The sequence below is a fragment of the Corvus kubaryi genome, unplaced genomic scaffold, assembly GCF_017639235.1.
Source record: "Corvus kubaryi isolate FWS band 111438036 unplaced genomic scaffold, C.kubaryi_AGA036_p1.0 121, whole genome shotgun sequence".
NCBI lineage: Eukaryota > Metazoa > Chordata > Aves > Passeriformes > Corvidae > Corvus > Corvus kubaryi.
The window spans coordinates 388086-399327 of record NW_024580656.1 but is presented as its reverse complement, the minus strand read 5'-3'; the positions used below and the strand labels follow the sequence as shown (position 1 = coordinate 399327).

At 51.5% G+C, this 11242-nt stretch overlaps 2 protein-coding genes across 5 annotated transcripts in view; one reads left to right on the top strand and one right to left on the bottom strand.

Moving 5' to 3' along the window:
- Positions 1-194, top strand: part of GRIN3B (glutamate ionotropic receptor NMDA type subunit 3B) — a 4760-nt gene extending 4566 nt beyond the window's left edge. The window contains exon 7 of the mRNA XM_042028512.1: positions 168-194. Coding sequence (XP_041884446.1) covers positions 168-194 — 27 coding nt within the window. The remainder of the gene's footprint in view (positions 1-167) is intronic.
- The window catches only part of SBNO2 (strawberry notch homolog 2), a 34814-nt gene continuing 23578 nt past the window's right edge, over positions 7-11242 (bottom strand). For all 4 annotated transcript variants that reach the window (XM_042036584.1, XM_042036450.1, XM_042036510.1 and 1 more), the window contains 6 exons: positions 6915-7079; positions 3137-3229; positions 2492-2588; positions 2138-2298; positions 1600-1733; positions 7-1007 (listed from right to left, as the gene is read on the bottom strand). In XM_042036584.1, the coding sequence (XP_041892518.1) occupies positions 599-1007; positions 1600-1733; positions 2138-2298; positions 2492-2588; positions 3137-3229; positions 6915-7079 (1059 nt within the window). In that variant the 3' untranslated portion in view covers positions 7-598. The remainder of the gene's footprint in view (positions 1008-1599; positions 1734-2137; positions 2299-2491; positions 2589-3136; positions 3230-6914; positions 7080-11242) is intronic.

Here is an 11242-nt window from a genome sequence, read left to right as displayed (position 1 = left end):
GAAGTGCCACAGCCAATGTGTCAGCACATCTGGATGCATGCAGTGAACTGCATGGACCGCGCGGGGACATCGATTTTCTGGCAATAAAGAGTGCTTCCTTTTTTTAAAGCAACAGTTTAGAGTCTTTCATTGCTTTGACCCTTCCTGTCTGTTTTAACTCCTTCTAGAAAATCATTTTCTCTGTGACTAAGTGAGATTGTTGTCTGTCTCACTGCAATGGATCCTACACGTAACGAAATAGAAGGTAGGGGGAAAACCCTGGTCCCGAGATGAAGAAAGTTCCATTCAAAGTCTTTTGGGGCTGAAAACAAAATCCCTTTCAATCTCTTAGTGGAGCACACTCAGAGGTGTCAAACACCTGTGGTTTCTATGGAGTTTGTAAGAGCTGGTTATTTAATACCATTAAAACCAGAGGAGAGGATTTAAGTGAACTGGGAGACACTGGACAGAGACTCAACCACAGGCCACGACAGACACCAGTCTGTGCATTTCTGTGCTCACTGCAGCTCTGAGAAGTGATTCCATGAACCAGCACTGGGAAAGGCTGGCTCAGGAGAGCAGAGCACATCTCACAGAGCTGTTCTCTCCACAGGATTCCTCAGGAATGGTGAGGAAGGTTCCAGCTCTGCTGTACTTGCACTTGTCTGCAGACACGTCCCACTCCCAGCAGGGAACAGCTCTGTGCTCCCTGTGCAGCTCCATGATAAAAATAGCTGGAGCCCCGAGTGGGAAGAGCTGGCTGGGAGGAGGGAACACAGGCTGAGTGGGAAGAGCTGGCTGGGAGGAGGGAACAGAGGCTCTGCTGCTGCCTGAGCCTCATCCTGCACAGGCAGAGGCTGCTCCACGTACTCAGCCAGAGCCTCCAACTGCTCCCGGGGGCTGATTTCGCAGAGCAGCAGTGCAGCTCCTCTCCTACCTTGTTCAGAGCATGCACAGGAATGTGGGAGGCCTCGATGTCCTTCAGGTCTCTCTCAGCATCGTACTTGAGATCGTTGGAGACGCTGAACCTGCAAAGGAGGTGTGGGGTGGTTATCTCCTCCTGGGGCTGGTTATCTCCCCCAGCAGCTGGGGCTAGGTATGTCCCCGGGGAGTCTGGGCTGGGTATGTCCCCGGGGAGTCAGGGCACACGGTGATTAACAGCCCTGGTGATTAACAGCTCTGACTAAAGCAGGAGGAGCTGTGCAGAGCTGTCACATCTCCCACTGCCCACGGACCCCAGTGTGAGATCCGACAGCCCGTCTGCCCCTCGGCACAGGCTGTGATCTGCAGCAAAGCCCCATATTCCTGGGTCTGCACTCGGGAAGCCCAGGAACAACCCTCCACGACTCCAGAGAGAGCAGGGGCCAGGCTCGACATCTCGCCCCAAGGAGCACGAAACCTGCTATTTCACAGTGACTCATTCTCCATCCCTGCTGCAGGGGGAATATTCCCACTTCACAGGCAGCAGTCAGGCACTAAGAGGTGGAAATGACTTACCCAAGGCCACAGCATGACTCAACTCTAAAGCCAACATCAGCACTAAGGAATTCCTTACTTCTAGATCCAAACTAACTCCAAGGTCTTACGGGAAAAGAGGGAAAAAAAACCCCAACAACTTACCACAGAGCTTTTTTCCTCCCTTTAAGATAATTTTCAAAGATGATGCCCGCAACGGTCCTGCCCTTTCCGACTCCGGCACCGTCCCCGATGAGGAACCCAGCTCGCTGCCCATTGGGCAATAAAACTTCATGTTGCTGCAAAACCAACAACAGAACTGAAAATTAAACGAGATTTGCCTTTGCTAGGAGCTTTGACGTGAGCACCACTTAACCCTTTCACACATTCCACAGATGCACGTGCACCGCTCAGCCAAACGACAGCAGGAAAGATCAGGGGTCATGGCCAAGCTCACAAGTGGCAGTTCATGGGAAAGGGCCCCAAAATGTAAAGCCCTCTGCAAGAAAAGTCCAGGATTCTTGCCTCTTTGCAGAACAGATTACATAGAAGCCCCTGGCTTCAAACAATCCTTCAAAAGGCATTTAAAATGCCAAAGGAGTTTCATCACCCGAATTACAGTTGTTTTAAAACACAGGTGAACACCTGTCCCTGCAAGAGGCAGCTTCCTTCAGGTGTGAGACACCCGAGGTGCAGCAAGTACCTGGCAGGCGTAGATGATGGCTTCCAGCTGTAGTGCAGACAGGGAGCCTTTGTCAGCCACAGAGCAGGGCAGGGAAAGGCTGTAGGTGATGTCAGGTGGGGGGACGCTGGACAGGGTGCTCGTCTCAACCACCAGGTCAGGGTGGTGCTTCCCAATCTTGGCTGAATGACAATAGAACACTGGTTAGTCGAGGTCTTCACTCCCAGGGGCACCTCAGAGCTCATCAAGCAGCTGCAGCCCAGGGCAGTGTAGAGTTTTCCTAGAAAACCACAAGCCTGGGAGGTGCCGCAGCAAACACACAATTAAATTAGGTTGTTCAATGGAGTCAACAGAACTTCCCAAGGCAACACTCACACTTTGAAGGGATATATTCTGCATAGGTCTCCGTCTGCCCCAACTCTTCCGTTTCTTCCTCCTCAGCTTCATCTTCCTCCTCTGCAGGAGCCTGAGACTGAAGAAAACCAGCATTGACTAAATGTTAATGTTCTTGCTGAGCTATGGACACACGTGGTGTTGTGCCCTGCCTCAAACTGACACTGAAACCATCCCCCAAAGCCACAACCCCCCTAAACACAATCCATTCATTCCCAGAGTAAGGAAAGCCACCAGTGGGAGCCCACCCCAGGGGCTGTAAGAGCTGCCCAATGCCTGCTCCTCACCAAACCGGGGAAGGATGTTTGCACCACTCTTGGGATGGGCTGTGGGGCTGTGTGAACCCTGCCCAGCCATGCCCTGACCTGCCCTGAGCAGGCACCTGGCCCAGCTTTCCACTCAGCACTGTGCCCACAGCAGAGAACAATGTCCTGAGAGCCCAAAGTGCCCCTTAACACAGCGAGGTTTCCCTCTGGGAAATGTAACACACTTCTTGGAAAGGGCAGGGACTTGTGCCTGTCCGAGTTTCTTGTCTCACTCCCTCTGAAGGGACAAAGGTCAGAACTGCTCCCCCCAGCAGTGGGATATCACCAGGAGCATCCCACTGAGGCCAACCATGGATCTCACCTGGTAGCTGATGAGGAGCGGGGTGTTGGGGACAGCAGGAACGTGGTCACTGGAGCTGTTCAGGCCTGGGAACGGTGTGCTGGGTGAGAACAGCTGGAACACAAAGGGTGTGGGTGAGGAAGGGCAAACATGGAAATGCACCAACAAAGATCCTTGGACACTGCTCCCTGGACCATGCAGCTTGCCAGGAGAGAGCTCCCAAGACACTCCGCGAGGAGAAAGAGCTCCCAAGATACTCCGGGCTGAGGAGATCCTTTGTCTGCTCCCACACAAACAAATTCACCCTGGAATTTCTCAACGGGGAGCAAGGTCAGGCCAGCAGCTTGTGGCATCCAAAGCAATCAGCAACTCCAGGAGCAGCACTACTCCAAGTTTACAGCCTGTGCAGAGCGCCAAGCTCAATGACAGACCCATGCTGCACCAGCAGCAGAGAAAGATAGGAAGTTCTTAGGCATAAACACTCCTATTTTTAAATAAAATTTAAAAAAATTAAAAAGAAGAAGAAAGAAAAAACCCACCCTCCATTCCTGGAAGCCTGAGTCAGAATTACCAGAAGGAAGCTGGACTGAAGAACTGTTTCCAGTGCCAGCAAATCTGGAGAGCAGGTGAAACATCCCCACCTACAAATCCAAGTTCAGTTTGGTCTCGGACAGGAGAAAGGCCAGGAGCTGCTGGAAGGGCAGGACGTGTTCTCGCAGCTCCAGCAGCAGGAAACAAATGCAAGGCTGGGTTTTCGTCACAAAATCCCCAAAGTACAAACCTCTGCTATCCTGACCCAGCTTTGGCACTCAGCATTCCACCTCGGGAATTGCAGAGGAAGCAACAGGAACCTTGGCTGCTTGGAGCATTTGCAAACCACCCACACAGGTGAGAATGGGCTGTGAGGGCCAAAGCAGGAGCTGCAGTGGGAGATGGATCATCCACCTGTACAATTCCTGCATTTCCCTACCCTCCCTCACCTCCTGGTTTGATTTTCTCCTCCCTCTGTGCTAAGGACATGCAGAGAAGAGGAACACAGATCCGTGAGAACAGGGGGCTGGAAGCAGGAGAGATTCTGACAATTGCACAATCACAGCCTCGGTGTTACTTCACTTTTTTCCTTTCTGCACTATTCTCCATTTTGTCCCACCTTGCCATGACTTCCCTGGGAAGGGAATCAGTCCCACGTGGCTGCCAAGCCAACCTCCCTCTGTGCAAATCCCTTCCCTGGGCTCTGAGCTGGGAAAAGGGTGCTCACATCTCGAACATGCTGTGAATGAGCTACGAAAAAACTGCATCAGCAGCTCACAAATCCCAGTCAGAGGCTTCCAAGGCTGGGCTGCGCTTCCCAGACTTAAAAACTGGGAATGTGTGAGATGGATGACAGAAAACACAATGTATGACAGGGACTATTTTTAAAAGGTTATTTCACAACTCCATGACAATCGAAGCTGTTTTGCCTGCTGCTCCTGCAAATATTTCACAGGGTGGCAGCTCTTCCCTCTCTGCCCATTCCTGAGTGATAAACAGAGCCAACATATCGGATACAGCTCCTTTCCCTGGCATAACAGCTCTCCCCACAGGCACATGGAGGCAGTTCTGTGTCCAGCCATTTCCACTTTGATCCTGAGCCACCTCCAGCTTCAGCACCTCAATCCAGGGATTTTCAAGGAGCTGGGAATGTTTATTTTTAAAGAGGACAAAGCACAAGGCTGTTCCTGTTCCTGGGGGTGGAACAGTTCACAGTGGGGTTTCCCCCAGGATGCAGCCAGCTTGGCTCCTGGGATGTCCCATGCATCAAAACTGTGAGAAACCAATGTTCCTGCTCTGCCTGGGTCTCTGAGACAGAAGTTCTGGAAAAACTACACTCCTGATAACCCAGCAGCAGGCTGTGGGTCAGAGCTGGCTGCACAGCCACAGCTGAGGAATGTCCTGGATCACAGAAATCAGGATGTAACGCGACTGATGTTCCATCACTGTAGCTTAGTGACTGCTCTGGCTGCTCAAAAGCCAAAATTCCCGCAATTCTACAGAATTGGTGTGCTGATGTGGTGAGGGACAAGATTATCTAAGCTGCTGATATCCCACACCAATGTGCAGAGGCCAGTGGTGAGTCAGTTTGACAGTTCTTTAACCCAGTGTCCCCGAACATGGTGCCACTTCCATGCAAAAATGAAACCAAAATCTCCTGTCCACGATGCACCTCACTGACACCACCTCAGGAAATGTTACTCAGTTAAAAAACAGCCCAAAAAGCAGCAACCCCGCCCCAACCGCCTCAGCAAACACAGATAAGACAACATTTAAAATTAGCTGGAGATTCCTTTCCAAAGGAAGTCGTTTATAAATGGAATTCCAAGGAGTTAATTGGCCTTATCTGAGCCCAAGAGCTCAGCAGGACACAAGAGGCGAGGACAGGATGTGAGGAACAGCATGGGACACAAGGGACAGGGACAAGGAACAGCACAGGGGCAGGGACTCTGCTGGAGATCCTGCTGTGCTCACACGAGTCAGTCTCACACAACGTTTATTTCTCCCTCGTTTTCTTCGTGCTGGATTTAGAACAGCTTTTCCCAGTAAGTTTTTGTTGTGCACTCCACAGACACTGAACTCCAGGCTTTTCTAGGCATTGAGTGTCTCAAGCAGAGTTCACGTGTTTGGACACAGGCCACCACAGAGCCATTTCTGCAGGGATTTGGGCTACTACATAAAAACCCAACAATAATACGAGAACAGGAGCAATGTGGCACGTGGCTTCTCTGTCCTGGGGGATGCCTCTGCTCTCCAGCAATTTTAACCATCCAATTTGCAAGCCTGGGATGTCTGCAGCCATTTCTTGCGTTCCAATAGCTCAGCTCTCTTCCTGCTGCCTCAAACTGCAAGTTCCAACTGGTCTGAGGCTTGCAGACTGCTCAAGGAAGCAGAGTCAGAGACACTGAGCACAGCAGAGGCTCGAAATGCAGCAGTGGCTACCCCAGTTGCCTCCTGGGGTAGCTACTTTGGGTGTTTTTCCCTCATTCTTCCTAAGAGAGTGACCTGCAATGGAAACCTGAGGCACAGCCGGGCAGGTACTGTGAGAGCCAAGACCCAAATCCAGTGGATGAGGATGATGTGGCTCCAACAACTCCCAGAGCCAGTTGGTGCCTGTGGTGCCCATGTCAGTCCCCCAGCTGAGGCACAGCAGAGAGCAGAGGGCTGGTGAAAATGCCCAAAAATGCCCACAATCAGTTGATGCTGAAGGACTGCCAGGAGATCCGATGCCCCAGAAAACTCTGGGATGTAGAAGCTTGCAGGGACTTGGACTTACAAAGTAAACACAAATGGTGAGTCTTAAGTTGAGACAGTTATTTAGTCATTGTTACTGAAATATTTACCCTGGAGAAGGCAAACAAAAGGTGCTGCTGGTGGGGAAAGTTAATGATCCACGTCAGGGTGGTTTTCCTGGTGTCCATCCCCTCAGCAATCCCAAGCACCCTGGACCTGCTGAATGTTTTAGGGATGCACCTACCTGCCACGGCTGCCAGGAGAAAGAGCTCCTCCTGCCTGCACTGCACTCTGGAAGAGTGCATGAATCCCTCTGAGGGTGTCTGGATTCCCTCCTGCTTCAGGAAACTAAACACTGCCACCACTTCACCCCTTCCCTCCTGCAGTGAAGTTGGTAACAGCAACATCATGACATTTCAAACTTCACCTGAAGGAACGGGGTTGGTTTCTGAATTCCTTGGTGAAACCCCCATGGGATGAAGCCTGAGGTGGTACCTCCTGTCTGCTGGGAGGATGGGAAAGGAGCAGCCCCTACCTCGATCTGGTTCTGCTGCGGCGTGTTCACATCCCATAGTGTTGGCACGTGGTTCAGGCTGTCGGCGGGCAGGAAGTCCTTGGGATCTGCGATGTCCGAGAGGGAATCCGCGGGGGATGAGAAGAGGGAGTTGTTGTTGGAGAGCTCATCGAGGTATGAAGAATCCTGGAACAGAGACACGGCCATGGTTGGAGGAGTCAGGATGAGACCAGAGAGCTCCTTCCTCACTCAGCCAACAAGTTCTAATTTCGTGCTGTTCAATGAGCGGCTCCACTACTTCGCGCTCCACAGATCTCAGAAATTAACCTGGAACTGAGGACATGCTCTGAGGGGCTGTTTGAAAATCTGTTTTTTGAAAAAGCAGGGAAAGCCCCGGCCAGGAGTGTGGGTACACGGTCAAGGCCGACTCGGGCTGTGCACATCCCCACACACGGAGTGGGAGAGAGGAGCATCCAACAAGGCATAACTCAACTCCACTTTGTGCTTGATTAAAAAAAGGCTGCTGAGGGGGTGCAAAGGCTTCAGCCCAGCTCCAAAGGACTCGAGGATTTCATTCATGTGCAGGGGCCCCCAGAGACCCAGCTACTCCAGATCACAGCGTGGCTGTTTCACTGCAATTTCCAATGCAACACTACCTGGAGCCTGTGGGAAACATTCCTCTCCCCCTGGCAGGTTCTGCACACATGAGGCTGCCAGGAGCAGGGGAAGGAGTGCTGGTGTCACCTGGATTTGAATTTAGGTAAATCCAGGCAGATCCACCAATCCTCTTTCCAAGGGCCAGCCCCAGCCTGGACAAGGAACGTGCTTCAGCAACAGCGACCAGGCTCTGCCCTTGCTCTTTTTCTGGTGACTGGGCTGGATGGTTTGCAACTGTTTTATTTGGTGCCAGCCCAGTGATGCTGTTGGTTTGAGTCACACAGACTTTGGCTCAGAAAGAGCCATCAATCCTCTCCCTAACATCAAGCCCTGGTCTGGTTTCCCTATTTCAGGTGGCAAGAACCGAGAGCCGATAAGCACTTCTTGCTCTTCATCCTTCGCTGTGAGATCCTTGCCCCTTCCCCAGCTCCATCCCATCACTTCAGCCCTCCTCCCACACCAAAGAGCATTTTCAAACTCTGTTGAAGCAGAAAAACTTTGCTGTTAATTTAAAGTAACATACTCCCAGCACCAAACTCCAGCACTTGGGTCTGGCCAGAGACCTCTGTCCCCAAGGGAAGGGCAGACAGACAAACTTGGTCTGTCTTGGTGCCCCACAGACTCTGCCAACAGAGGTGGGTCTGTGGTTCCTCACAGACCAGCCAGAGCACCAGGGTAACCCACCAAGCTGCTGCCAGCAGAGCCAGGGGCTGGTACAGGAGGAGTCGCTGCTCACTTCCAGTAAAGGGCCAATTTCCCACTACAGGCAGAAAGGCAGCCAAACACTCTTAAAAGTCACTTAGCCCTGCCTGACATAAACCCACGAGCAGCTGAGCCTGGCTGTGCTGTTCCCAAGGGCTTCAGGCCAAGAGCTGGGTCAGACCCCCCCGACTGCTATCAAAAGTTATGGGCTTGTAGTGTTTAAACCTTGAAGCCATCAGTGCAGATGCTGGAAGCACTCCAGCAATGGCAGGTGTGATGTGGGGAGTTTGGATTCCTCAATTACCAGCTGATGGACCCAAAGACTCAGGGAGTGAGGGCAGCACTTTCTAGGCAGCTCTTGCTCCTGATATTTCTATGTCTGTTCTAGGTTACCCAGAAATTAAAGCATCCAGAGACTGAACAGGCACCCGGCTTTGTCACCTTGGAATTAAGGGATCTCTGGGCTCCCCTTCACACTTAAGAAAGCAGAAAAACACTTGAGTGGGTCTGGCCGTGGCCAGAGCGAGTGGCCTGTGCAGGAGCTGGATGGTCCCAATCCCATTGCTGAGACACCTCCAAGCAGGGTTTGTTCACCTGCAAAGGGTACTGACAGAGGCTGGGGCAGGAGAAAACATCTGCACACCTGTGTCAGGGCAGGGGAGGCTGTGGGGCAGCACAGAGTGGCCACTGGGGTCCCAACAATAGGCAAGGGCTGGGCTGGAATAGCAACGGGATACCAGGATACGGGAAAGCCTCATGACACAACCTGAGACATCCCAGCAAAGGTCACCCAGCCCCTTCCATCCGCAGGGAACACTCCAGTCCCACCACTGGGCTGAACTGGGGAGAGGAAACCAGCCTCCAAGGCAGAGGGAGGACAATACTCCTCCTGGAAGCGATTCAGTGATCCCATCCTCTGCCAGAATTACAAGGCATTAGTCACGAACTTCCAGAGCCTCCCATTTGTCTTAACTAATTGCATTATCTAAAGAGCACTAAAGTTAATCACCTGCCAGATTCCCTGCCCCAAGAATTTCCACCACCACCACCTCTGTAAATTTATCAAATCCAGGGTAATCATTTAACACAAGGCCATGGACAACCACAACCAGCACACCGGACTAATCACACCGCTGGTTTATCTGCTGCAAACGGGAGCAGCTGCTCCAGTGACCTCAGGGAAAAGGAAGGACCATCACTTCAACCAAGAGCTCATGGTCAGGATCAGCTCAGGCACTGGGGTTTGAAACATGTAATTCTGTCCCTGTTTCAGACAGAGTAACCAGAATTTGAAGTTTTTCTCATTAGAAACATGAGGTTCTGCAGTAACAGCACTTCTGTTTCAGTGGAAGTTGAATTTCTGCAGCAGATGGAAGTTGTCCTGACACACAGAATCTTTATTTCAGATACTTTTCTGCAACTGTTCTTTACATAAATCTTATTCCTGGCATTCAGCACCTCTGTGGTGTCCTCTGGACTGGCCCCAGCAGGTCCAGACCTCTCCTGGGCCAAGGACCCAGAGCTGGAGGAAGAGCTGCAGGTGGGTCTCGGAGCAGAGGAGAACCTGATGTTGCTGTGGCACACAGTACTCCTGTCATTATCCCAAAACTAAGATTATCAAACAATTATCTTCCTAGAAAAGATCAGGAAAAAAATCAGGGTACCCCAGCCCAGACACTTGATCTTTCTCCAAGCCCCTGGGAACAGCTCAGCTCCCTCGGTCAAAACAAAGCGTTAAAAATAATGAAAGAACAGGTGAAGTCTAAATACAGACAGAAAAAGCATCCTAAAAATATTTTTTTTTCCCATCAAGCCATCAATAGAAATGGTTTATTTTCTCACAATCCAGACACTGAGGAAACAGTGTCTGCAGAGCAGCTCTGGATGACTGCACTGCAGAGCACCCGAGTGAAGAGAGGGTTTTATTAAAAACCCAAAACCCTATCTATATACCCAAATACACACCCACAACCACAGCCACACTGCCAGCCAGGAGAGATTTTGCACCTCAAAAGTCACAGATTAAATTATTATTCAGGAGTGACCGAATCAGCAGCTGCAGACGATCACCATGAAATCTTTTAACTGCCAAACCCCAAAATCTTTCTAAATTTGGGGCAATAAACTGGCAGTGTGGATGGTTTAGCTCTGGCTGGACGGTGCTCCCCTTGCTTCCTGCACCCTGCATCAACTTTGGAAATAAAACAACTCAAAGCCATCACACCTACACAAACACACGGATTGATCCTCACACAGCTCCTTCCCTCCAAATTCCACACTCAGCGACCAGGAACGCAGCTTCCAGCAAAACAGAAATCACGTCTTTGGGACGCAAAAATCTATTCCCGGTACCCAACGTGGAGAGGTGTCACTCCCAAAACTCTGCAGCCGCTGCAGAACTCCTGGGGAACAGCTGCCCTGGCGACCAAACGCACGAGGAATTCCACGGAGGAGGAGGAAAAAACCCAGGAAAAATGAGGTTTTACCTTGTAGAGAGACGGGAACTTTAGCCAGAACTGCATTTGGGACATTTTAGAGCAGCATTCGGGGGGCTGTCGGCGCAGGAGGCAGCAGCAGGGGGAGGGTGCTCAGTGGAAAGTGGAGAAAGGTCCATTCACGGCCGGAGCTCATCGGGGGGCTTTAAAAGCCAACATGCAGCAGCCAGAGAAGTGAAAATGGAGACTCAGGGCCCAACAGAGCCGTCCTGCACCCGGAGATTTGCATAGACTGTTTAGTCACGACGAGAGGGCTCTTACTTCCTCTAAGTCCAGGGCTGACTTTCAGGAAATGATGCCTGCTTGGTAAGTCAGTGAAATTACTGGCAGTGCGAGGAGAATTACTGTACGTGGTGTAATCCAACCACAGAGCACAGTAAACAGCGCCGGGCTCCGCAGAGCCAGAGGGCTCCAAGCTCCCCTCCCTGGCCACCCAATGCCAGACTTTGTCCCCCTGGCAGCCCCTGCTCTGGGCTGGGGGTCCTGCCCTCCTCC